The sequence below is a fragment of the Alnus glutinosa genome, chromosome 4, assembly GCF_958979055.1.
Source record: "Alnus glutinosa chromosome 4, dhAlnGlut1.1, whole genome shotgun sequence".
NCBI lineage: Eukaryota > Viridiplantae > Streptophyta > Magnoliopsida > Fagales > Betulaceae > Alnus > Alnus glutinosa.
The window spans coordinates 16,339,657-16,366,723 of record NC_084889.1 but is presented as its reverse complement, the minus strand read 5'-3'; the positions used below and the strand labels follow the sequence as shown (position 1 = coordinate 16,366,723).

At 38.4% G+C, this 27,067-nt stretch overlaps 2 protein-coding genes across 9 annotated transcripts; one reads left to right on the top strand and one right to left on the bottom strand.

Annotated features, from left to right (window-relative positions):
• Positions 1–4,782: 4,782 nt before the first annotated feature.
• On the top strand, positions 4,783–8,561 carry LOC133866898 (isocitrate dehydrogenase [NADP]-like). 2 transcript variants are annotated; one of them, XM_062303554.1, is made up of 15 exons: positions 4,791–4,963; positions 5,051–5,094; positions 5,216–5,325; positions 5,753–5,790; positions 5,897–5,974; positions 6,073–6,126; positions 6,207–6,308; positions 6,469–6,560; positions 6,719–6,822; positions 7,082–7,150; positions 7,231–7,346; positions 7,500–7,534; positions 7,641–7,783; positions 7,883–8,005; positions 8,090–8,561. In XM_062303554.1, exons 1-15 carry the CDS (start codon positions 4,915–4,917, stop codon positions 8,181–8,183), a joined length of 1,251 nt encoding a protein of 416 aa, XP_062159538.1. In that variant the 5' UTR covers positions 4,791–4,914; the 3' UTR covers positions 8,184–8,561. The 2 variants fall into 2 exon arrangements, with proteins under 2 accessions (XP_062159539.1, XP_062159538.1); XM_062303555.1 differs by lacking the exon at positions 8,090–8,561 and having other exon boundaries at positions 4,783–4,963; positions 7,624–7,783.
• A 2,096-nt stretch (positions 8,562–10,657) lies between these two features.
• Positions 10,658–26,848, bottom strand: LOC133867151 (pentatricopeptide repeat-containing protein At2g26790, mitochondrial). 7 transcript variants are annotated; one of them, XM_062303844.1, is made up of 6 exons: positions 23,682–26,848; positions 23,527–23,581; positions 22,405–22,576; positions 19,129–19,283; positions 18,780–19,019; positions 10,658–11,778 (listed from the first exon to the last, which is right to left on the bottom strand). In XM_062303844.1, exon 1 carries the CDS (start codon positions 26,275–26,277, stop codon positions 23,728–23,730), a length of 2,550 nt encoding a protein of 849 aa, XP_062159828.1. In that variant the 5' UTR covers positions 26,278–26,848; the 3' UTR covers positions 10,658–11,778; positions 18,780–19,019; positions 19,129–19,283; positions 22,405–22,576; positions 23,527–23,581; positions 23,682–23,727. The 7 variants fall into 7 exon arrangements, with proteins under 7 accessions (XP_062159828.1, XP_062159829.1, XP_062159830.1 ...); XM_062303845.1 differs by lacking the exon at positions 22,405–22,576 and adding an exon at positions 22,077–22,287; XM_062303846.1 differs by lacking the exon at positions 22,405–22,576 and having other exon boundaries at positions 23,465–23,581.
• Positions 26,849–27,067: the final 219 nt, after the last annotated feature.

The following is a 27,067-nucleotide window of genomic DNA, read 5'->3' as shown; positions in this document are numbered from 1 at the left end:
GTAGAAACATTCCTAAAAGCTTAATTACTCAAGTCAAAAAGGCTACGAAGCCAAACTAACCATACAATCAACCAACTTGAATCTTACACCTTTTGACGCGAACACTCAATGCTTAGTGAGGCAAGAGGTTCGGTTTCTTAGTAAAAAAACTCAAGATGATACTATTTATTTATTTTTAAATAAATATATTTTGCAAGCCAATGTTATTTATCAATAGGTCATCCAACAATTCTCAAAATACACAATTACGCACAAATTCGTACCCCACAAATTATATGCTAATGTGATCGTGATAATTCAACTTAAAACATGTGAAGTTTCACTAGCCCAAAAATAAGTCAGAAGATTCAGATTCCTAATGACATGATGTGTTCAACACTTTAAGCAAGTCAATGAAATGCAAACTATAGTTACGGTTTAACTCAAACTTTGACAACAATGAGCACAAATTTTTTTTATTTTTTTTCAAAATTTTCTAGACAAAAAGACAACTAAAAATAAACAAACAAACAGACAGAGTGTTTTTCTATACCTCCAAACTTAAATTACACATTATCCTTAATGTGTAGTGTAGAAATAAGTTACCAGAAGGGAAGAAAAATTTTAGGTGTGAAAAAGGTCAGGGCATCCCCCAAACTTAAACACCAAAACATTTATCAACAAAACTAACAGCAATATTTTCTCATAGAAACAAACATCAAGAGGTTAATTGCTGTCAAAAATAAAATGACAAGCAATAAAATGAAAAAGAAAAAAGAAAAGAACTTGAAAATTATGTGCGGAATATAAAAAGGACAAATTACCCTACTTTTCCCGATCATTAGGATGTCCAACCAATCCCTTCCACCCTTTCTTCTTTAAAATTTAATACCCCACTGGAAGAATATGTCGTCATCTTAGGTAGCCAACTTGCTTGCTTCGAAAGATCTTCTTAGGACGATGGCTCCTAGATTTGTGACCTTGTGTGCATGGATCCTTGAGACTTTTAGCAGAAGATGACTCTTTGAGACATTGAAGAACTAAAGCTTAGGGCTCATGAAGTGTCTCAAGAGGGATTGTGATGAAGGAATGAGCTTCAGTACTCACTTCCTTGTTGTTTGACACTTTTGGAATTGGCGGGGGCTCAATTTGCTCTAGGTGCTCACTCTCAAGTATGGTGGTGGCTTGAACATGCTCATGATAAGAATTGCTGAAATCATCATCATCAATCATGTAGTGCCCTGCAGCCATCCGCTGACTTTGAAACTCTTCTTCCTCTATTCTGGTGACTTCAGCAACCATATATTCGAGCTGTCCTTCTATCCTGGCAATCGCCTAAGTGTTTTCCATCGTAGCATTCTTCACATCACTAATAGCCTGGCCTGTGAGCTGCATGAAGACCTTGAGAGTGTCTTCCAAAGTGGACTGTGAAGAAGAAGCTGGATAATTGTAGGATGAAGGACAGGAAGATTGGTTATCGAACTATGAAATTTAGGATGGTGTAATTCCTGAAATTGGGGAGCACAATTTCCAATGGCTTGAGCTTGCCACGAGAAATCAAAATGGTTGCTCTAGTCCGGGTTGTAAAAATTGGAATTTGATTCAAATCCCATGCTGGAGAAATTTGTGTTCATTTGCTCATATGAAAAATTTGAGGATTGTCCCCAGGATGAACAATTACTAGAACAATGATAAGGATTAGAGCAATGTGAACATGGTCCATGTGGGTGGAAATTGTGAGGGTAGTTGGTTGGAACAGGTGTCCTACCACTAGGCAAAGCATGTTGTACAGAAAAATTATCAAAAGAAAAATTCACGCTTCACTCTCACTCTTAAGCATTCAAATATCCCACATAAAACATAAACTAAATTTTTTTTTTTTTTTTTTAATGTTGATTTCTTTTTTTGAAAACTAAAATAAACTAAAAGAAGAAAAACAAACAAGAAAACAAAAACAATATATTAACAAACAAACCAACAAGAAATTGCAATTTTTTTTTTTTACACTTAGTTGCGAGCTATTGTTGCCTACAGAGGTGCGCTCGATCACACCATAGAGGGAGCTCGAGTGCAGGAATAGAGACCGAAATTCTGCAGAAGAAACTGAAACAGAACTGAAAAACACTAGAAAAAAAAATTCTCCTTTTTTTTTATTTGTTAGAACACAAAATAGAACAAAACAACAATTATATGAAACAAAAATCTACCTAAACTAGTAGAAAAAAAAAAATCAATTCAAACAAAAATCAATTTCTACAAACAAAACAACTCATCGGCAACGGGGCCAAAAACTTGTTATGAGTTTTAAATTTACTCGCAAGCACATGAATCGTTTGTAATATAGTGTGTGTGTGTGTGTGTGTGTGTGTGTGTGTGTGTGTGTGTGTGTGTGTGTGCAAGTGCGAGGTCGAATCCACTGGGAATTGCGTTGCAAAATTAATCTCTATTTAAACTAATCCTATTTTAACCTAATTCCAAATTTATGGCTTTTTAACGAAAGAAAACATAAACTAAATAAATCAAAAGATAAGGTTCTAAGGTTCAAGAATTCACACCCATCAAATCATAGCATTATATTCTCATGTTCATCAATACACATTTGAAGTTCTTACCATACAAATCTTATGTTTGTTCTACTTTGCTTCAAAAATCGTTTTAATCATTCAATGAATCCGTTCTTTGCACAAATCACAAAAGATACCCAATTTTTCACCAAATCATCAAATGTACCTGTTGAACGAAATACAATGAATACCCAACGTTTTGAATACCCAACCGCTCGATCGGAATCAAAGTCGCTCGAGCGACTTGTGCTGCCTGACTTTCGTCCTCTCCCTGCTTCTCTGCAATTACACATGAAAAACATTATTTTTCTCTTAATGACCTACAAAACATTAAAACACCAAAACTAGCCAAAAATATTAGAAAATAACAAAACTAAGAGTTTAACAAATGCAAATTAAAGGGTCCAAATATACAATATTTATGACTCATGACTTCACATCAGCCCTTTTTTTCCTCGCACCCTTAGGTTTTGTTCCTTTTTTTTTTTTTTTCCCGTGAATCAGCCTTTTTTTTTTAAGGCTTGGTTGCAGCAGCCTCATCAACATCAACATCCACCTCAACATTTTCTGCATCATCCGCATCTCCACCATCCCCCTCAGCATCCCCATGTCCAACATCCCCCTCAGCATGTCCAACATTTCCCTCAATACCCCCATCAGCATGGTCATTCTCATGGCCATTGTCATCATCATCCTCTAACGATGGCAACAAGAGTACTTCCCCAACAATTTTCTAGCACATCAACCCTATGTTCGACATATATGTGAACACTTTTCAATTCATAAACTTCTACAATGTTCAGAAAATCCACTACCTGCTCATCATTTGTCAATGGCTTCCCTAATTTCTCCATATCATTGTCATCCAACTTATACCAGTATCTTAAGTCATTCACATACCCAAGATCCCTAACAAGGTCCTCAATTTCCCACACCGAAAGGTAATCAACATCATAATCTTTGACTTCATCTGTTAGCCCCCCAACATACGTAAAGCTAGGACTGTGTTGCACTCTTCCACCATGGTGAATGATTACATCGACTGACATATCTGCAGATAGAGTTGTGATTTGTGAATGAATGAGAGTAAATGAATTTTTGTTGTTGTTGGAATTCTAATAGAAGACAAAATATGATGTTGACAAATATATAGGATTTACATGAGAGAAGCTTACATGCAAGGTTTACTATACATTGCATATGTTCAAAAGTTTGTCAAACGGTTACTAACATGCAGCAATATAAAGTGGACAAAGTGGTAAGAAATTATTTGAATACAAAAAACTCATGGACCAGGAACATAAAGTGGACATCAAGTGGTAAGAACTTATATGAATACAAAATACTCAGGGATCACAATGTCAAAAACATAGTCGTAGTTTATGTTTACTGCTTACTTTATTCTGAAACACATACTTATGGATCATAATGACCCCACTGCCTCACATGTTAACTGCTCAATTTATTCTCAACTACCCATAACGACAAACACATAATCGTAATTTATTGTTCTCACCATCCGTTTTATAAGCCATCTCAACATCAACTGACTCACATATCCAAAAATTTGTAACATCCATACAGGTATCCGCATCGTAGCCGACAACCCACAATAACAAATTCCAAACTCAAAATTATATAAAATCATATCCACATTGATGATAACAATATCATTTCCTAATTTTTAGGCAAAATAATCCAAAACCGTAAATTGGGAAAACAACATAAAAATTGTGAATGAATGAGATATTACCTTCAATACAAGGACGACGGAGACGATGAGCTTTTTGGTACTCGCAACGAGAACGGAACGGTTACGACGAGATTCTCCATAGCAACGCTAGGGACAACAGAGACAACGAAGAAGACGAAGAGACAATCTTTGTTTTTAGATGAATGAAAATGATAGGTCCTTACGTTTTCCAGAATCTTCTCTATTTAATCCTCGATTTTCAAAAAAAATAAGCTTCGGAGTGCCACCCATCTGAAATTTCGCACGTGTTAGGCTTGAAACGGTTATGGACAAATGATGACTCACCCTAATCGAAGTTGCGAAAATGAAAAGAAAAATCACGGAAGTGCTGATTTCAAATTTGCGAATAAGTTAAGCAGCGAATATTAATTTTCAAAAAGTGAGAGATCGATTTTAAATGACGCCCCGACTCATAAATTTATTAAATATTTACCCACTAATTAAATACATTAACTATGCAAATCATAACAGAAATTGGACGAGGATGGCACTAAATACATTCTGTATTAGATTTGTAGCATCTCAATTTGTTTGCAGAAACTAAAACCAAACCGGCGTGGACCTTGCGTTGCTGGCCGAGGCTTGAGACTTTGAGAGAAGATTGGAAAAGAAGAAGAAATGGCGTTCCAGAAGATAAAGGTGGCGAACCCCATCGTCGAAATGGATGGTAGTTTCCACTTTTGACTGAATTACGAACTGGGTGTTACTTACTTCATCAATCAAATATGTTCTCATTATTTTTTGTATTATGCAGGAGATGAAATGACTCGAGTCATTTGGAAATCAATCAAAGAAAAGGTCTTTTTTTCCCCTTTTCTCACTCATCAGTCATGTCGTTTTCTTCTTCTTCTTCTTTCTTTCTTTTTTTTTTTTTTTTTTTTTTTAATATCTGTAGCCTTTTTGTTTTGATTTTCCACAGCTTATATTTCCCTTTGTGGAGTTGGATGTCAAGTACTTTGATCTTGGCCTCCCTAATCGTGATGCCACTGATGATAAAGTTACAATTCAGAGTGCTCAAGCTACTCTTAAGTAAACCCTCGTATCTTTTCCTCTCATTAAGCTTCGTTTCTTAATGTTATCGTTATAATTATTGCTTTCTTATATTTGATTGGAATTCATAGCATAATTTTTTGTTTATTTTTAGAGCCATAGGGCGCGAACACTTTGCAAGAATTGCACCTACAGAATATGGTTTTCTTTCCTTTTTCAATCGTGGGTCCTTTTCATTATGAACAATCAGTGTATTGCTAGTTAAATTGTGTCAAATGAAGAGGTTATGAATGCTTTTCGCTGTTTTTATTGTTTGAATAGCTTGCTTGTACAGTAGTTAAAACTTTGTCCTGTTGTCAAATTCTTTGGAGGCTACTTATACTATTTATATGTTTCATAAATTTTGCTACCCAACAATGTCATTTAATTTCCTCGTGTTATTTTTCCTATTATTTGGCCCTTGTAGGTATAATGTAGCAATAAAGTGTGCAACTATTACTCCAGGTATGCATTCTTGACCTGAATCAGAATGGTGCACATGTTTTACTTTAACAGAAGAAATTTTTGGCTACTAACTGGCTTATGTGTAAAAATGGTTTGTTTTCGGTAGATGAAGATCGTGTCAAGGAGTTTAACTTGAAGCAAATGTGGAAGAGTCCAAATGGGACAATTCGGAACATTTTAAATGGTCAATGAACTTACCTGAGTGGTTTTATTCGTTTCCTGTTATTTGTTCTACATTATTTATTTAAAGCAAGCGGCCACACTGCTTTCTGTTTCCCACAGGTACTGTTTTTAGAGAACCTATTATCTGCAAGAACATTCCCCGTCTTGTCCCAGGTTTATAATGTTTTCTTGAAATGTCAGTTTTCTTTTCTTAATGATGTGAAGGGCCTAGATTAAATTGGTATTTGCTTCAGGTTGGACCAAGCCAATATGTATTGGAAGACATGCTTTTGGTGATCAGTACCGAGCAACTGATACAGTTATAAAAGGATCTGGAAAACTTAAATTGGTTTTTGGTAAAATCCTTAGACAGCTCTTCGATACTAATTACTTTTCCTTTTCACAAAGACTTGTTAAACTAATGCACAAAGCTGAATCCAGCTTAGTTTTTCAGTCCTATTTTCCTGTCAATTTTTGTGGAATCATCCTATTAAGGGCCAATTGGAATGTCTGCAGTACCCGATGGACATTATGAGAAGAAAGAGTTCGAGGTTTTCAACTTTACTGGTGCTGGAGGTGTAGCTTTGTCCATGTATAACACGGATGAGGTTTAGTTTCACAAATGCTGTTCTTTTTCCCCTCATTTCTTTTTATACTTGGTGCTTTACTTGGAGTTAACTTGTTAGAAGAGTTTGGCAATTTTAATGCTGATATCATCATATATATATATATATATATATATATATATATTTTACTTTGAATACAGTCCATTCGTGCTTTTGCTGAGGCTTCGATGAACAATGCTTACCAGAAAAAGTGGCCACTTTATCTTAGCACGAAAAATACCATCCTTAAGAATTATGATGGAAGGTATGCTGTTACCTTGTTAGACTTCTTTTCATTTTCTCATTCTGCTCAATTGTGTTTACCTTAACAAACTAAATTATAGAACCTCTTGTACCTACATGTGAGAGAGATAGAAAGAGAGATGGGATGTTTATGTAATGCTTCATGGTTAGTCAAAGAGCCTGTATGATACTTTTTTCTTCTTTTTTTTTTCTTGTGAAGATTTAGTGTATGTCTTTCTGATTATGTATTTTGATTTTCTTATCACATGATTTTCATGAAGATTCAAAGACATTTTTCAGGAAGTTTATGAAACTCAATGGAAATCTAAGTTTGAGGCTGCAGGGATATGGTGAGATATCCAGCCCATCATGCTTATTGGTTTATGCGGTTTGAGTACTTTTTCATCAACTTATATTACTGAATTGGTAGGTATGAACACCGTCTGATAGATGATATGGTTGCTTATGCTCTTAAAAGTGAAGGAGGTTATGTATGGGCATGCAAAAATTATGATGGGGATGTGCAGAGTGATTTCTTAGCCCAAGGTGGGTTTGTATCAATATGATGAAAAACCTGTGATTTACTTGCTGATCTTTGTGAATTTTCTGCTTTTGTGAGAACTGAATGGACGGGTATTTTAGAGAAGGTGTTTAATTTTCTGTTTAGTTTGTGATGAACAACACTTATCATTGGTACAGGATTTGGATCTCTTGGGCTGATGGCCTCAGTACTGGTACATCTTGCTGTTCTCATTTTTGTTTTCGCCTATTTTATTTTTTTTCTTCCTTTTTGGTCCATTTTTCACTTCGAATATATGGGAAGTTGGACTGGTGTTTTAGGTGTGCCCGGATGGAAAGACTATCGAAGCTGAAGCGGCCCATGGGACAGTTACCCGCCATTTCCGGGTTCATCAGAAAGGATATGAAACCAGCACAAATAGCATAGCATCAATCTTTGCTTGGACGCGAGGTCTTGCACACAGGTATAAGAATGATTCCTTCTTCAATCTAGATGATTTCGCATAACATTTTTGTCCTTGAAAGTTTAGATTTCTAGGAAATGAGCTAATCAATGTTATTAGGGCAAAGTTGGATGGCAACGCCAGACTTCTGGGTTTTACTGAGAATCTGGAAGCAGCCTGTGTTGGAGTAGTCGAATCAGGAAAGATGACCAAGGATCTTGCACTTCTTATTCATGGGCCCAAGTACTGCCAAAAGGATATTGTTTTAAAAGTTCTGCTGTTGTACTTAATTTTTATACCTAATAAAAACTTTCATGTTTTATGTAGGGTTACCAGGTCTCAATATCTGAATACCGAAGACTTCATAGACGCCGTAGCTGAGGAGCTGAGAGCAAGACTGTTTACCAAAGCAAAGTTGTAAACAATAGCCAGTAACCTGGGTTTATGCTTGCAATAATGTTGCAGTTTGCTTCGACTCATATGTGAGAGAAAGCAAAAAGAAATAAGTAAAATTCATTTTGTGAATTAAATGGGGCATTCTAAAATAAAATAATGACCATCGAATGCTCGTTGTAATACTTTACGGTATGTTATTACTGGTTTGCTTGCTATCATAGGGGCCACAGATTTTACATAGGTAAGGGATAAATACCGATAGATGTTTACTGTCTTAATAAGGTTTGGTGTTAATTATGGAGAATTGTAGTGAACCTATGGATCTGTGCATTATGGCTATGTATAACATGAGGTAGCAAGTCCTAGAGCCATCACATGTTACAAGCACTGTGCTTGTTGGTAATTGATGAGGTAACAGCTTTCTTTGTTCTACCAGCTGAAGCATTAGGCTAAGCATTATATTTCCTGCTATTTTTTAGAAGAATGGGAAGAAGTCTATGTATCTCTATTGGTTTACTGTTAGAAAATCACTTCCATTTGAAAGGGCAGGGCTATGAGAAGGGAAGCAGAAATCTCTTCATGGCACTTGTCTTGACTTCTGCTGAGGTTCTAGCACAAAAGGTGGACTGAGAGAAGGAAACATATAGAATTGCAGAATTTTACCTGTTCGAAAGCTTTTTGTTTGTATTATTGTTGTGCTGTAAGCCCATAAGTAATCTGACAATAAGGATATTTGAAAAAAGAAAAACACACAAACGAGCCCTAGTGTTTGTAATTGGAAGTTGGAGGCAAATCGGGATGCCTTTCTTTTGATCGGCTGATGATGGCATGTAAATCTCAAGTAAGAAGTCTTGTGTACAATATTTTTATTCAGGCTTCCTGCACTATGTTCTTAAGAAAAAAGAATAAAGCTTTAGGCTTATTTGGAGGAACTGAAAAGTTGGCTATAATTTTGCCCCTCTCTCATGTTAGTAGAGGTTCCATTTTTTATTTTATTTTGGAAGAATAGTAAAGGTTCCTTTTTTTTTTTTGACATGTCCGCACAAGAGGGTGGAAAGGTGATTCGAACTAGTGACCTCTACTTCATAAGGCGTGGTTCCCAGCCAATTGAGCTACCTCTTGAGGACAATAAAGATTCCATTTGAGGTTGAATAAAATTACCTGATAATCTTATGTCTATTCAATGCTACGAGTGTCTAAAAACAAATAATAATAGTAATAATAATAAATTAAATGCTATGAATGGCATTGTTTCTACTTATCTATTATATGTTGTTTTTGTTGTTTATTCATTTATTTATTTATTTATTTTTTTGAGAAATTTTAATAATCTTCATTGATACTGAGAAAACTAGAGCTAAAGCTATAAAAAATTAGAGCCTATTGCTCTAAGGTTACAACTTAACGGTACAATTTGGAATTTCTTTCATCCATACATAATCGATGACTTGTTTTAATGCAGCTTTTGCAAGCCCGTGTGCAGTAAAGTTAGACTCTCTTAATATGATAGATCTGCCATCTTTCTATCATTCTTAACACCCCTTTTGTATCCTCAACAAGCTGGTCATATTTACTCCAGTTTTGTTCCGTCTATCAACGAATCACCCTCCAAGACAACACTGTAAAGCCCCACATCATGACCGAATTCCGCTGCCTTCAAAGCACCTATAACCTCTGCCACCACCGATTCTTACACAAAATCACGTGTGATTTCTCGTTGCAATCACCTGGCCCCGAGAATTTCTCACAATAGTACCAATACCCATACGTCTAGTGATAGCATCAATGGCCACATCTCAAATAATTTTGTATCATCCATGTGGCGGCCTATTCCATTTAAAAATCAATTTTGTCTAATAGTGGATCGCCTGATCACCTACCTTTGATTCAAATGTGTTGTATGCTTGAAGGAAAGCGACGGACTCTTGAATAAGGAGATTTGGATGGGTGAAAACACCTCCATGAATCACATGATTTCTTCTAAACCAGATACTACGTGTAATAACTGCATACAATGCTATGTCCTCCACTATACACTCGTCAATCCAATTTTCCATGACATATATGAAACTTACTCACTCCCCCGACATTGTTCTTTTGCACCTTTTGCTAATAAGCCCCCAAACGTCAAATGTCGAAGGACAATTCCACAAAATATATATGGTGCTTTCGCATTCCATATTACAAAAAATGCACAAAGAATCTTTTACAATACCTTGTTCCAACCGATTCTCTTTCTTTGGGAGGATATCGTTAGACGCCCGCCATATAAATACTTCGACAGGATTTGACACCTGCGATCTCCGCCCCAATACTTCATGGATCACTGAATGCAAAAGAAACTGCCCCTCTTTTTCTTTTTTCTTTGTTTTCCGTTCCCATATTAATTTTTCTGTTGATTCATTTTGTGTATTGCTCTCTCTCTCTCTCTAAAATGTCTCTTTTCAGTATGTTGCCATCTCAAGAATATAGGTTAAGAGAGGATTCTTATAGGAAACAAGAAACAAAAAGAAATAAATAAATAAAAGAAAAAGTAAGGTTTCATTTTCAATCGGATATCGGGATATGCCCACCACCACCAGACTTGCCTTGATGTTGCTGCCGAATGCGAATTATTTTTCTATTTACAGACTCAATGAAACCCAAAAAAAAAAAAAATTGTATGTATTTTCGAGACTATTTTCTTTCATACTTTTTGGCTGTATACCAAACGTATCTATAACTTAGAAAAAGAAGAAAATAAATAAACGTATCTATTTGCCTTTTTATTCGCACCTCTTCCAACGGCATTTTTAACGGCCATCCCCATTGAATTCGACAACAACTTGAGCTGCTGCTGCAATATGTTGATGACTCTTATCGCTCTTATCAGCAATTACATGAGAACCTACACAACATTCTCAAACCCATTTGTTTCATGAAACCAAAAAAGAAAAAGAATAAGAAACCAGAAAGTCATGGGAGCCAAACACCACTTGCCAAATGTTTGAAAGGTGGCCAAATTATGGAAGCCATTTTAGTCTTGCAAACGTCGAACAGTGAGTTAGACCTCCGGCTTCACTGCACGGCCTAGCCATGATGGGCGGAGAACTTCCATTCCCCTGCACATTGGTTCCTTCACTTGAATGCTGCCGCCTCTTGCATGGATAAAATTGTATCCTTAAGAACTGTATGCACGGCAGATAGAAGAATTGGGAACTAATGGACAAAGGATGCGCGTTAGTGCAGTAGTTTGATTGCTCCATCTGTTTTCTTGCTTATTCATCCCGAGGAAGAGCAAAACGTAGATAGAGCAAAGGCCTCCTCTTTCTGTCCGCTCTTCCCGAAATGGAGAGACCTAGGAGAACCCATCTTCACCATCTGGATGAATCCAACTGTTCAGCTGTACAAACTTCTCCACGTTATTTATCCAATATATATATATATATATATATATATATATCCCCTTCTCCCCACGAATATTTTGAGAGCCGATATAGATCTTCATGGATGTCTGGATCAGGGTACTCAAATTCCAAATATGGAATGACTGATTGTCTATTCCAGCAGCAATAGCAAGAGGCACATTATCTCTTCCCTGCGCTTCTTTTCACTAATTTCTTTGATCTGCGCCAATACCACTGTAAAACACATGACAAATGAACCATGAGAACTGAACATATGATTGGTAACTGGATGACTCAATTTTGAAAAAATTATATAACTCACCGAATCAGACATTTCTCATTTCTAGAGTATCAAAGCCAATTTCTTCTCAAAAAACAATTGACGGTGACATTATCAGATCACACATTAAACCAGTTTAGCACATCCTATGTCCATACATCTTTTTTTTTTTTTTTTTGGATGAATAATATTTTTCATACTACAAAGATTTACACAGTTCTCTCTAGCAAGAGTAAAACTCCACAGGACCTCAAGTTGCTTGGCAACTTTACAACAAAAGCAAACAAGCTAACCCAAACAACTAAGGAAGCCCAACAATCAAGCAAACTCAGCAAACTATACAAAGGCTTCTCACTATACAGCAAACCATACAGAGAATCAAATCTAAAGAACCAAACAAAAGCCTCAGAGAATGCAGCACAAGAAACACCGAGCAACACATCAACAACAACATACCAGCAGTACAACAAAGCAGCACAGTAGCAACAACAAACCCGCCAGAAGCACAGCAGCACTCCAAAGCAAAGTTCTAAAACAAAACAAGCAATCCTCAGCAATCAGATTCACCCAGCAACACAGCAGAACAACTCAGCAGCACATCAAAAACAACAACCCACCAGAAGCACAGCAGCACTCCAAACAACTTCTATATCAGAATACTAGCAGAAATACCCCAATTATATCAAAGAAGAACATCAACATCACAAGCTTTAAACTTGCCAGAGCCTTTCCCCACAACTCGAGAACTAACCTTCCAACATTTATTTTGCAAAGTCTTCTCTTCAGAGCTAGGCTGAGAGCCAAACTTGACATTATTCCTTTGTTTCCATAAATTGTAAACACAAGAGCCCCAAGCCAGCTTACAAACAACATTCTTAAGACTTTTCCCTTTCCAGCCAATCATGCCCTCACTCACAAGTTCATCCCAGGAAAAACAAAAAAGAGTATTTATCCAAAACAGCCTTCCAAATCCTCTTGCTAAATTTACACTCAAAGAATAAGTGGTCTGTACAATCAATAATGCTATGACAGAAAAAGCAATTCACATCACCATTCACACCCCATTTCAAAATTCCATCACCTGTGGAGAGACTATCTTGTATTGCTAACCATAAGAAGAATGCATGTCTAGGAATAGCATAGGAGTCCCAGATCAGATTGCACCACTCAACTTTAGGCATTTTAGCTCTCAAAGCTTCCCCAAGTTTCTTTTACAAAACAAATTTAGGTTTTTTGAAGGTAACCACAAAGCAGTTTCTTTCAAACCAACCTTAACAAAAGGTAAGCGGCTTTGAATGGACACCAAATCATCAAATCTGGCCGGCAACCAGTTCCAATCCCCATCCTTTATCACACTGGACAGTTGAGCTTCTATTTTACTACAAGCATCATATACAACCCTAAAACCATATTTGTCAGTGCATAATTTGGTGGATCTACCCCTTGAAGATGGCCAATTAACTTGGTCAAATGATCAGGAAGATCAAATATGGTCTAGAATCGATATGTTCTTAGTTTCTCCGGAGTGGGAGGAACGCTTTCCTAATGTGTCACAAAGGAGATTGCCAAGACTTCTCTCTGATCACTTTACTTTGTTTTTGGATTGTGGGGCACCAAGAGGGGGAAACAGGTATTTTAAGTTTGAGAACATGTGGCTGAAATATAAGGGTCTTTTTGAGCATGTTAAGAAGTGGTGGATGTCTTATGCGTTTTCTAGTTTGCCTAGTTTCATTCTGGCTAATAAATTTAAGGCTTTGAAGACAAATTTGAAGAAATGGATTGAAGAAGTGTTTGGTGATACAGGGAAAAAGAAGAAAGAATTATTGGAGGGTATTCAAGAGCTGGATTTAGTTGAAGAATGCTGTTGCCTAGAGGAGGACGAAAAGGTTCAAAAGGTAGATATGTCGAGAGTGCTGGAGAAGACTCTTCTTTTTAAGGAAATGAATTGGAGGCAAAAATATAGAGCTTTGTGGTTGAAGAAGGGGGACAAGAACACAAATTTTTTTCACAGGGTGGCCAACTCACATCGTAAATTCAATCAAGTGGACTCTTTGAGTATTAATGGTACAATTTCCAGGAATCCTTTTTTTTTTTTTTTTATAAGTAAGAGTAAGGAGCACATAGTCCAATATTACAACAATTTGTACTTTGAGAATTGTTCTTGGGGCCTAGGGTGGAGGGCCTATCTTTCTTATCCATTGATGAGAATGAGAGCTTTTGGTTAGAAAGAACGTTTGAGGAGGAGGTGTGGGATGTGATCAGGGATTTGAATGGACATAAGGCGCCGGGTCCTGACGGCTTCACTTTGGCGTTCTTTCAAAAGTGTTGGAATTTTTTAAAAACTAAGATTACGGCTGTTTTTGCAGAATTTCATGCTCGAGGCAAGTTTGAAAAGAGCTTTAATGCTACTTTTGTCTCTTTGATTCCTAAGAAGGCTGGTGCCATGGAAGTGAGAGATTATCGCCCTATTAGTTTGGTAGGGGAGGATCTACAAGATTATTTCAAAGGTCCTCGCGAACAAGTTTAAATAAGTTTTGGGCAAGATTATCTCCAACTCTCAAAATGCGTTTATTGGTGGTCGACAAATATTGGACTTGATGCTTATTGCCAACGAATGTGTGGATAGTCAAATTCGATCAGGGGACCCTAGGCTGCTGTGTAAGTTGGATCTGGAGAAGGCTTATGATCATGTGAAATGAGATTTCTTGCTCTATTTGCTGCACCGTTGTGGTTTTGGGGAAAAATGGAGGGCTTAGATTCGTTTTTGTATTTCTACGGTGAGATTTTCTATTCTAGTGAATGGAACCCCATCGAGTTTTTTTAATAGCTCTCGTGGTTTGCGACAAGGAGATCCTCTTTCTCTTTTATTGTTTGTGGTGGTTATGGAGGCTTTGAGCAGGATGCTGATTGCCGCTTTGGATCAGGGCAATTTGACAGGGTTTTCAATGGAATCCAAGGAGTCCGAGGCTTTAATTGTGAATCATTTACTGCTTGCTAATGACACGCTAATTTTTTGTGGTGCGCAGCTTCGGGCTTAAGGATTAACTTAGGAAAATTAGAAGTTGTTCCTATTGGTGCGGTAGAGGATGTCGATAGGTTGGCTCACCTACTTGGATGTCAGGTTGCTTCTTTGCCATTGACATTCTTGGGTTTGCAATTGGGTGCTTCTTACAAATCCGTGTCTATTTGAAATTGTGTTATTGAAAAAATGGAAAGGAGGTTGGCTGGATGGAAGCGTATGTATTTGTCAAAGGGTGGGCGGCTGACTCTTCTTAAAAGTACACTCTCCTATCTTCCTACATATCTCTTGTCGCTATTTCCTATTCCAGTGAGGGTGGCTAATTGTCTTGATAAAATTCAAAAGGCTTTTCTTTGGGGTGGTATTGGAGATGAGGCTGAATTTCATTTAGTGAAATGGAACAAGATTTGTACTTCTTTGCATTCAGGTGGGTTGGAAATTCACAACTTCATCCAGTTTAATCTAACTCTTTTGGGTAAATGGTTGTGGAGATATGGTAGGGAGAGAGAGGCTTTATGGCGATTGGTAATTAACGCAAAATTTGATAGTCTAAAGGGTGGGTGGTGTTCGAAAGAGGTTTCGGGTTCCTTTGGAGTGGTTGTGTGGAAACATATTAGGAGGGGATGGGAGAAGTTTTGTAATTTTGTTTATTTTGAGGTGGGGGATGGGTCACATTAGTTTCTGACATGATTGGTGGTTTGGGGATAGATCTTTGAAGCAGTGCTTCCCAGTTCTGGTTTGGGTTGCGCCCCTTAGCGCTTTTCAATAAATTGCTATTACTTATCAAAAAAAAAAAAGTATTTTGAGAAACAAAGATGTAATGGTGGTGGACAACTTGGTCGTTCATAACAGAGTTATTCAATGGAATGTTCTTTTTACGAGGCAAATCCAGGATTAGGAGATAGAGATGGTTCTTTCTTTCTTTCTTTGAGCGGCTTTACTCCACTTCGGTTCGACATGAAGAGGGTGACAGGTTAGTTTGGAACCCCTTTAAAAGGGGTTTTTTTGAGGTGAGATCCTATTATTGAGTGCTTATTAAGAAAAATGGACCATCATTCCGTGAAAGAGTATTTGGCGTGTTAAGGCTCCGACTAGGGTGGCTTTTTTTGTATGGTCAGCAGCTTTGGGCAAAATTTTGACGTATAATAACTTGCGTAAGAGGAATGTCATAGTGATTGAGTAGTGTTGTATGTGTAAAAAGAATGGGGAATCTATTAATCATCTGTTGCTTCATTGCGAAGTCGCCCGTGATCTTTAGAGTTACATTCTTATCTTATTTGGAGTAGAGTGGGTTATGTCACGAATGGTGTTGAAATTGTTGACTAGTTGGGGTGCGTCTGTTGGGTATGGCCATGCTAAAGAAGTTTGATTGTTAGCTCCTTTGTACTTATTATGGTGTATTTGGCGGGAACGGAATCCGCGGCTCTTTGAAGATGTTGAGACATCAATGGTGGAGCTACAAAAGCGTTTGCTTAATATGTTAAATATTTGGATAGCGTTCTATCATTGCTTGAGAATAATTTTACTTATGTAGACTTTTTAAACTTATTCTCTTCTCATTCTATTTAGGGGCTCTCTTGTATACTTCCCGTGTATAAGGGTTGCACCCCTCTACACTTTTTTTTTTTTTTTTGATAAGTAATTGTAATTTTATAAAAAACAGCGTAAGGCGCTCCTAGTACACACGGAGTATACAAGAAGCAACAGCCTCACCACCAACCCGACAAGGAACAGCCCAAAAAACAACCCAACCCTAAGCCCCTAAAGCTCACAATCTTCAATCATATCCCACCTCCTATGGTCCTCATCAAGGGCAGAGAGGAAAGCCATAGTTCTATCCCCCTTATCCCCAAAATACATAGAGCACGCCAAGGACAGCTTCAAAGGAGAGGTAGCCTGGAGACCACCCACAGAATTGAGAGGGCGGGCGCTTGAGAAACTACGATCTGCCTGTGAAAGAGAGGAGGAGCTCGACTCAAGAAACCTCCGCCTAAGAAAACCCACATCTTCATGATTTCTTTGACCCACCACCGGCTTTGGCTTCCTCCCTTTACGTTTGTACTGAATAAGAGGCTTGGACGTGGGTTCTTCCAGGGAAGAGGAAGGGAGGATCCTCCCTTCCAGTGAGCCCATCACAATGGAAACTTGAGAACCCAAGGCAGAAGTCTCCGACCCACGCCCTAAGTCCACAGGATCAAGAACCTGTGGAAAAAGCTTCCGACCAGCCTCTGAGGAAGCCATAGAATCCGTAAAAATAGCCCCAGGATCTGTCGACAGCAAGGTCACCAGCCCAAAAGACACTGGAATAGAAGAGGGAGACGCCGGAACAGAAAATAACGGCGACGCCGAACCCGCTACCTCAGAGGCATCTGACGAGGCAATCTCCATACTCCCAGAAGGAGAACGAACTAGAAACATCTCTGGCGTTGACACCGGCTTGTTACACGACAAACGGGGAACACTAGATTTCGGCAGAAAGCAGGCCATGCGAAAACCAAAACGTTTTCGACCTAGCCCAAACCCGAAAGACCGTTTCATCGGTAACAAGCCTTTGTGTTTAAGACCGAGAATGGACCTAGAACCCCGGCCCAAGAATATCCCAACCACTCGGCCCAAAGCCAAGTAAAACCTATTCCGCATGTTTTTCCCCGTATACAAATTTGAATTCAAATTAAACCCCTTTGCTGACGCCACCTTGCCTCGAGCAGAACACCCTGGAGAACTCTGCTTGCCCAGCGGACAAAGGGACTTGCCCAGGTCCGGCGAATCAACCGGAATGGACTCCAGAAGAGAGCAATCCACCGCCGTGCGAGAATCCTCTGGGATATCTCTTCTCAGAATCGGAAAGAGATCAAGATCGCACGGCTCCTCCAGCGGCGCCCTCATCCTGGACTTCCGATCACCCACAACTGAGACAACCCGACCTCAGCACTTCCACATACGAAAGGCCAGTACCCTTAGAAATCAAACCCGCTCTTGACCCATCCTCCTTCCCATCTTTCTTAACCATCACAGACGATGATCGTATCCCGCATCCCACCATGTCCAAGAAGAAGTCTGAGACCTTTCTCAGCTCGCCGGAGAATTTATGCCAACACCATCCTCCACGCCCCTCAGGGATTCGAATGCTCCCTCTCCGACCACCCAACCCGAAAGCTGTCGCCTCTAAAAACCGGCCAGCTTTGTTGCTATCTCTCCGAGCGATCAAGAGTTTCGATCCTTCTCTAAAAGACTTGACAAAATCTTGATCAGCCAGGAAGCCCAAAAGAACTTCCAATATCGACGCAAGCCAGACGGCACAATGGGTGCTCAGAATGACCTCGCCAAGAAAATCTTTTCTTCTCTCCACCACCCGTAGCATCGACGCCCCCTCCACCACCGAGAAAACAAAGGACTTCGACTCAACAATAAAGCTCTTCTCCATCGCAAGAAACCCCCAAAACACAGACGGCCAGCCCACAAGAGATTTACATCTTCGCCGAAGCAAAATACCACCCAAGAATGAAATCCACCGGTTGATGCCCTTACAGTCGAGAACGAACTTACAGCTAGAAATCCACCGGTTTATTTTTTAAAGAGTGTTTTTCCAAAAGGATATATTATTAATAGACAGACAGGTATGCTACTGCATTACACTTTTATTTTTATTGAATTACAATTACTTATCAAAAAAAATATATTTGTCAAAAAGAACATCATCGGGGTGCCATGCACCCATCCATAAAGAAATATTACCACCATCACCTACTTCATACATCTTATTCCTAACAAGAGAGGAAATGAAACAGAGCAGTTGCAAAGAGAAGGGAAAAAGGTTCGGCAGTTAGTATTAATTTTAGTGTAATAATATACCATGAACCTTAAACATACCAAGATTTATTGTGTTTTAGGAGCTTAAAATATATCAAGATACTGACAGATCAAGCCAAAAATTACCTTTCTTGCCAAGCCCTTTGTAAACCATTGATTGAGAGATCATGGGATTTGTGATAGTTCTTACAATAAATTTCAGCCCACACTTCATTAAAATCAGAATGACACTTGCCTACTCTTCTTGTTTCTGCTTCAAGCACACCAGTATAACTGGCAAAGCAAGACTTACATTCTTCCTCAACACATCCATCACATCAAGCCCACTATCACCATATAAACCTTCAATGCAACTGAGATTTTGAGCTGCCAAAACGGACAAGAAGGAAAACTTCCATCAGAAGTGAAAAGCATCTAAGGAGCTTAAAGTTTATGTATGTCCTGTACTCTCATTTGCCATTAATCAGGCAATCACCTGCAAAGTGGTCCAAAATACAGATTGGAACATCTGTTTTGATTTTATAATTAATGATCTTTTCCAGTAGTTCTACATGCTTGCTTGTTTCGTACACAGACTCTAACAACATGTCCAGTTCAAACCTGGTGGCTTTATCACAAAAACATCACCAACTGCAAAAGCAAATATAAACACAATACTGAATATTACTGCATTTATTTCAAGCAAATTGATAGAAGCAGGAAAAAAAAAAAAAAAGGAGAAAAACAACAGCACACAGATTCATCCACGATAAAGCTCTCAACTTTAGATAAAATATTTGTTTCTTGGGTAAGGTATATAAAATCAATAATTTTTTGAAAAGAAAACTGGCACAACCCTCATATATGAAATGTATACAAGAGAAACAACTATACTAAAGTTGACAAAAATCTAAAAACTTAAAAAGGTCTAGAAGATTCAAGGAGGAGAAAGACGGAAGAAAGATTACAGCCCAATCTAATAGGGATCTCAAAAAAGTGGATTTTAAAGAGAGCACAGAGGTCTAGTAATCCTCAAAGTGGCGACGATTCCTTTCTCTCCAAATATTCCACATTAAGAATGAAGGAATAACTTTGCAAATAGCTTCTTTGGAATGCTCACACCCTTGATTCTTCCAACAATGTAGCATCTCTAGGATTGTTTCTAAGCATAGTCAATGAAACTCTGAACAAGTTGAGAACCATGCACCAAATATCACTGGTGTACACACAAATGGTGAAGAAGTGATTCACGGTCTCCTCATTCTTTTTGCATAGACAACACCAATTAATTAGAGTGAAACCACACCCTCTAAGATTGTCGATCGTGAAAATTCTACCCAAAGTCACCATCCCAAAAAGAAAGCCATATGGGGCAGAGCCTTGACCTTCCAAATACTTTTCCAAGGAAAAGGGCAAGGCTCTCTAGCCTGTTGAATTTTACAATACTTCATTTCAAAGCAATGACTACTAGCTAGAGACTGCAACATTCAATCCGCCTCCCTAGGATGAGTTCTCGAAGAATATAACAAATTGAGGAAAGAGTTTAAAGATTCCAGCTCCCAATCCTAAACTGCCCCCATGAAACTCAGATTCCAATGGAAAGAATTACCCGAGGAAAACCAAGTAATCCGACACCAGGACATCTTTGTCACGAAATATTGAATAAAGATCTAGGAAGAAAGTCTTGACAAAAGCCTCTCCACACCACACATCATGACAAAAATGCATATAGGACCCATCCCCAACCTTCAAGGAGAAAAAGTAGGAAAAATTCCACTAGCCATTTCTAATATTCCTCCTGCTAGAAATTGCCATGATAGCTCGTGGAAATCCAACAAAGTCAGCAGGAAAGAAGAGATTCTGTAAGACTGAATTAATAGTTTCGAACAGCTTTTGGAAATCTTACCTTATGTCCATCCCAAAGAATCAGCTTTTGGAAATCTTACCTTATGTCCATCCCAAAGACTCATCCCATAAGGCCCCTCGAGCTTCCTCTGAGCACCAACCACCTCTTAGGATCCCATATTTCCCATCAATCACCTTTCTCCAAAGGGATCTCTCCTCTTGCACATATCGTCAAAGCAATTTACTGAGTAAAGCTTTACTGAACAACATAAGATTTTTAACCCCAAAGCCTCCTCTAGAAACTAAGAGGATAATCTTCAAGATCACCAAATGAAACTTAGGCTCAACACCCATTCCCTCCCAAAGAAAATCTCTTTGAAGACTTTCCAATCTCCTAGTGTTAAATCACCACTTATCCTAAAATCTTAAGCTTATAGAAAGAGTTAAATTTAATCACTTAATCAATATTTTAACACTCCCCCTCACGTGTAGGTTCAGAATTCTTTTTAATAGGTGAGGCCCAACACGTAGAATATTTAATTGAAATGGGAGATAAATGACGGAGTTAAGGTTCGAACTCAGACTTTCCATTTACCTTCCATTTCAATTAAATATTCAAAGTTCGAACTCAAATACAAACATATCCCTTAGAATAGGGTTAACAAATCCATTAATTTACGGTAATCAAATCATCTAAATCCATAGAATTATGGGATACAAATCAACAGTTATCTCAAATGATTTCTATCCTTTAACATGCCCCCGCAAGATGAACGGTTCGTTAGCGATCGTTGATCTTGAACATCGAATGGCTGAAGAATGGCTACTATGGCCTGAATTGGAATGTTGGTTGCTATGACTGGAACTTTGACTTCGGCAACTTTGGCCGGTACTTGTTACTTTGACCGGAATTTGGACTTCGGGAACACTGGCCGGCATCATTTACTTTGATCGGTATTTGAACTTCAGCTTCTTTTGGCCAAAACAAGGCCAATTATGGGTCTGAATGGACTATATGGCCACACAAATGCCTCTTGAGCTTCCTTTCTTTTCTTTTCTTTTTTTCTTCTCCTTGAAACAAGAACCTTTTTTTTTCTTCTTTCTTTTCATGCCTTGCATCACCACATAAACAACTAACTTTTTTTTTTCTTCACTCCTTGAAACACAAACTTCTTTCAATCTGTTACATTGTGAATAGTGCAACAAATCATCTATGGCCTATTGTTGAAGACATATCTAACCTTTAGCTATCCATGCGTTCTCAAGATAAAGATGAAGCTAATGATAAGATCTAACCTACAGCTATCTATGCGTTCTCAAGATAAATATGTTGATCTTCAAACCATGCAGATGAAAGTGGTTTAGTAAATACATCCACAAGTTGATCTTTGTTGGAGATGAATTGGATGCGAAGATTTACTCTACAAGTGTAACACTTAGATCAGAATTGTAATCTCCTACTCTTATGAAATACCTTATCTATATATACAAGAGCATAAACCAATATTTGGTAAGGCAGCAACAAGCAACAACACCTAGCGATATCAACTGGCAAAGGAAAAAGGGACAAAAAGTACGTAGCCAAATTGGATAACATACCCTTAATAAAAGTTAGGCAAACTCCCCGAGACAAGTAAATCTTCTTCCAACTAACCAATCTTCTCCATTCTCTCGACGACCCTAACCCAAATAGCTTTTGATTTAAAAATAACATTCAGAGGAAGCCCCAGGTATTTCGTGGGCAAAGATGAGATGTTACAACGGAGTATATCGGCTAGCTCTTCCTAATGCAGCACCTCCCCAAGTGTGACTAATTCAGATGACAAGCATAAATGACAAGGTAGGCAGCTAGAAGCAACAACAGAAAATCTAATGTACAATGAAATAAAGATAAACTAAAATATAAAGCCAGTCGAGTTGACGTCACCTATAAATTAAACCACAATGGAAAAGGGAACACAGGCAGAACTTTTGGCAAGTCTACCCCTTTCTCAGTATTCACAGTCTCTATCTCTAACCCCATCATCCCTTTCATGATCTCAATCTTTATCCCCATCCTCTGCTTGATCTAGGTAAATGTCCATTATTCCACAGGGATTCTGTAATGAACAGTTTGGTTCAGATTTTATAGACATCACATGAAGTTTGAAAAACTCATAGTGGATCTACCAACAATATAAGCCCTATGAAAAGAATCTGTTGAGAAGCACACCAGCCCCAAGACAACCCCCACAATAAACTGCATCTAGCCTAAGAATAACAAATGGAAAACAAATCATTTTATGTAATTTTACTCGTGATACCAACAAGGAGTCCATTGCAGACTTTATTAGATTCAAAGTTAACAATACAGAAAGCAGAGCAGGTAAACAATAATTAAATAGTTACGTATCTCACAATATGATTTGTGTTCATTAAATCTATTTATAAGATCCTGATATCTTCCAAGTAAATCATCCACATGACATGTGCAAAACTTTTCACAAATTACTAATCATATTCCTTTTCATGATGCCTCATAATGACTAATAGTGGTAGCATACCACTTTCCACCACTTTTTGTTTAAATATGAAGATAAAGATCATATAAAACTTACAAACATAGATTTAAAGATATCATAGGCATTTTACAAGTGTAGTAGCATAGTCAAATACATATGTTGTAACGACCCAAGGAAAAGCACTAGAGAACTAGTCAATTTTGGAGCTTCCCTAGAATCCCTTATAAAACTCAGTTTCTCCTAGTAACTAAACAATGTGAAACTTAGCACTCATGACTATCTTTATAAACTATCATCTCTATGTAGGCTACTCCTCATCTTCCCAATGTAGGATTGAGGTGCTATATATGCGGGAAAAAAAAAATATGCTAGAGAAAAGCATGATGAGAAACATTCATACAACACAACAGAAAATTATCTCCCTTATTTACAGTAATTTTATATACCATCTATATAGAAGAAAAAATCGAATATGTACTTATCTACCTAGAATTACTTATACGCAGAGTTTAATTCTTTTGACTCCCAAGTATATAGCTGTATGATACCTGCAGCTGACTGACTTCCAAGTGGCCTACGCACAAAGCTTTACTTCTTCTCTGCCTGCAAAAGCAATAGCCATCTTCAATTCAACAATACAACAAAAGATGCTCCCAGTAAAAATAATTGAAAATAAATAACAGCATAACCCATTCTGCTATACCTTTATACTTGACTAAAAATAGATTTTGGGTTCATCCAACCACTGCTTACTTCCGAAATTGCACTTTCTTGGCTTTTATAATACCGCAGTGTAGAATTGCCGAGATGGTGCGGGTATCAGGCACTATTCCCTTAGAAGACATCTCACCGAAACGGGTCACAGCCATATCCACATATCTCTCATTACAAGTGCCTGACAAAAGAGCTGTGTACGTCACTGTATCAGGTTCTATTCCTCTGTCAATCATTTCATCAAAGAGAGCAATAGCATCCTGAAGGTTGTCTGTCTTAGATTGCCTGTCAATTAAAACAGTGTAACAAATAACGTCAGGTCTTATATCCTTGTCATTCATTTCCGCCCAGATAGTTAAAGCATCCATTTCCCTTTCCTCATTTTTCCTCGCATCCACAGGGGAACAAAACCTCCTTCGTTTTGTTTTGCAATGACCATCAAGCAAAACTGTGTAAGTGATGACATCAGGTTTAATTCCCATCTCCTTCATATCATGGAAGAGATCACAGGCTTCCTGTAAGCAATTCTTTTTGCAGTAACCTTGTATCATCATTGTGTAGGTAATGACATCAGGAGTTAACCCTCTTTTGACTAGAATATCAAAAAAATACCGAGCCTTTTTCATATCTCCAGTCCGACAAAGAGCAGCTATGACTTTACTGTACATCGTTTTGCTAGGTTCTCCATTCAATGCCATCATTGTCTCAAGCAACACAAGAGCTCTATCACAGACATCTTCCTTGCAAAGGTTACTGAGTAGTTTAAAGCAGGAGCTTTTTTTAATTAGAACCCCTTGCTTTGACAACTTAACAAAAAGATCATAGGCCTTTGTTGTACAATTGGCTTGATCATAGGCCTTTGTTGTTGTAAAATTGGCTTCACAGTACCCACTAACCATAGCAGAATAGTTACCAACACTCTTATACTCTAAACTACTTAGAAATTTCTCAGCTTCCTTCACTTTGCCTCCGATACATAAACCTTCAATAATCATGTTGTGTGTAATGGAGTTTGGTTTTAAACCCTCCGCCTTGATATCACCCAAAAGGTTAAGCGCCTTAGATGCCAAGCCATTTCTAGAAAACCCAGCAGCAAGGACATTATAGACAACAATGTCAGGCTTGATACCCCTTTCCTTCATTTCTTCAAATAGATTTGATGCATCAGTAACTTTTCCTTGGTAACAGTACCCTTTAATCAAGGTAGTATAGTGCATAATATCTAAAACCATATTCTTACCTTTCATGTCTTCAAGCAGATCTATGGCTTTTTTCACTTCCCCCTGTTTGCACAAAGTATCCATCACAATATTGTACGAAACCTCATCAAGAAAAATACCAGACTCCTTACATTCTTTGAATAGACTGACTGCTTCAGAAGCCATTCCCATGTTAGACAAGCATTGAAGAATCGGGCTGACAATCACGCAATTACTCTTTATGCCCTTCAACACCATATCATCGTGGAGAGCCAAAGCTTTTAGCAAATTCCTATCCTTGCAGTACCCATGGATCAATGCACCATAGCTTTCTGCATCAGGAACCACCCCTTGTTTTTCCATGTCAAGAAAGACACTTTCCGCCTCATCTACTTTCATCTCGCCACAGAATCCACGAATGACCGCATTATAAGCATAGGCATTAATAGGGGCATTTGCCCCTTTCCATGCTTGGAGCACTTGATATCCCAAATCCGGCCTCTTATGGGTGCAAAGGCCTTCAATATATGCCGTGTAAGCAAAAGCATTAGGGGTAACCCCAGCTTCCTCCATCTCCTGAAACACATGAATAGCTTCCTCCAAGTTACCCTTCTTACAGAGAGCCTTAATCACAATTGCATACGTGTATTCATTAGGGCTCAAACCTAACCTCTTCAGATGCATGTAAATGACCGTAGCCATGTCCACTTTCTCATTCTCAATCAAGCGATTCATTAGAAAATTACAGGTAAAGATATGGGGAACAAACCCACACCTCTTTGTTTGAAACAAAACATCGATGGCCTCATCAAACATACCAATAGTAACATAAGATTTAATCAGCGCATTGTATGCTCTAACCAATGTCTCATTCACCTGGAGCCCCTCTGCCTCAAGTGTTTCAAACAAATCAGAAATTTCAAATCCTGGGTGCAGGTGTTGATGCTTCTTACACCCAAGAATGAGCTCCAAAAGGACAGCATCCAGCTTCCTATCCAAACCCCAACAGCATAAAATCTTGACAAGGGCTGCATACGTGAAGGCATTATGTGGAAAGCCGTGTTCCTTCAACTGGGCAAAGAAGGACAGTGCAGTCTTAGGATCCTTTCTCAGAGTGCTCAAGATTTGAACAACCCTGATCGAATCTATCTCAGCTAAAGATGTGATGTTCTTGCTGTGGGTGGTGATATACCCAGAAATACTTGTACAAGTAGAAGCGGTATTAGAAGAAGAGGAGGAAGCAGTAATACATTCATCATCAGTGGCTGAATCCGAGGATTCAGTTAGGTTCAAGCGGGCAAGCGCTGTAGAAACCGACTTCATAGAACTAGTAATAATGCGTTTTCTGGGAAAACCCAATACTCTAACTGATGGATGAAACCACATGGGTATATCAGATAAACCATGGACGGATATATATCGCAAATTCACCGAAACTAAAAAATAAAGTACCTTATATCAGAGCTCGGAACAGGAATTCTCACCCAAAACCAATCCCAGTCCCTCTCGAACTCCAGTTTTTAATCTCGTACAGACCAACAAAATATCGCCAAGAACAGAAACTGTAAAACACAAACAACTGTTGACTAAAATTTCCACGCTGACGATCCAGCATGGGAGGAAGTAAAGTAAGGAAGCAAAGGACGTAAGTTCAAACCGGCACCCAAGGGTTGTTTCGTATGCTCTGCCAAACAACCCCCTGTCTGCATTTCCGATTTCCTCTCGGGCTGTCTTTCTTACGGAGCCTGAGGAAGGCTTGAAGTCCTTCGTCAATCGTCACAGAGACAACGTTCGTTTGATTGCTAAAACCCTACTGGCCAACCGATTAATTGCAGAGGCCACAACCATAAACCCCACACGGCCCAAGTAGAGATGGCAGTGGTCCGGGTCGGTCTTGCACTGCACAGTTCCTATCCACCCGCCCCATTACAAAGGGAGTCCTCAAAATCCAATTTCTTAAATGTTATACCACCTATGAGTAAGCAATTTGTGTTTTTGTGTTTGGGTTTGGCTCATATGGATGTATAAGTATAGGACCATATAGGTCAATTTTAATTTGACTCTTTTAATTAAATAGATTAGACTTATCAATCCTAACCCGCTAATTTTGTATTAGATTCATATCAGGTTCCCAAGTCGTATCAAAAATTACGTCTTTATGTAGCATATCGAGTTT

Excerpts from the sequence above, each read along its gene's own strand:
- LOC133866898 (XM_062303554.1), top strand. The coding sequence starts at position 4,915 with ATGGCGTTCCAGAAGATAAAGGTGGCGAACCCCATCGTCGAAATGGAT. Across the intron at positions 5,326-5,752 it reads AGTGCTCAAGCTACTCTTAA|GTATAATGTAGCAATAAAGT; the intron begins GTAAACCCTCGT and ends TGGCCCTTGTAG. Across the intron at positions 6,561-6,718 it reads CCATGTATAACACGGATGAG|TCCATTCGTGCTTTTGCTGA; the intron begins GTTTAGTTTCAC and ends CTTTGAATACAG.
- LOC133867151 (XM_062303846.1), bottom strand. The coding sequence starts at position 26,277 with ATGTGGTTTCATCCATCAGTTAGAGTATTGGGTTTTCCCAGAAAACGC.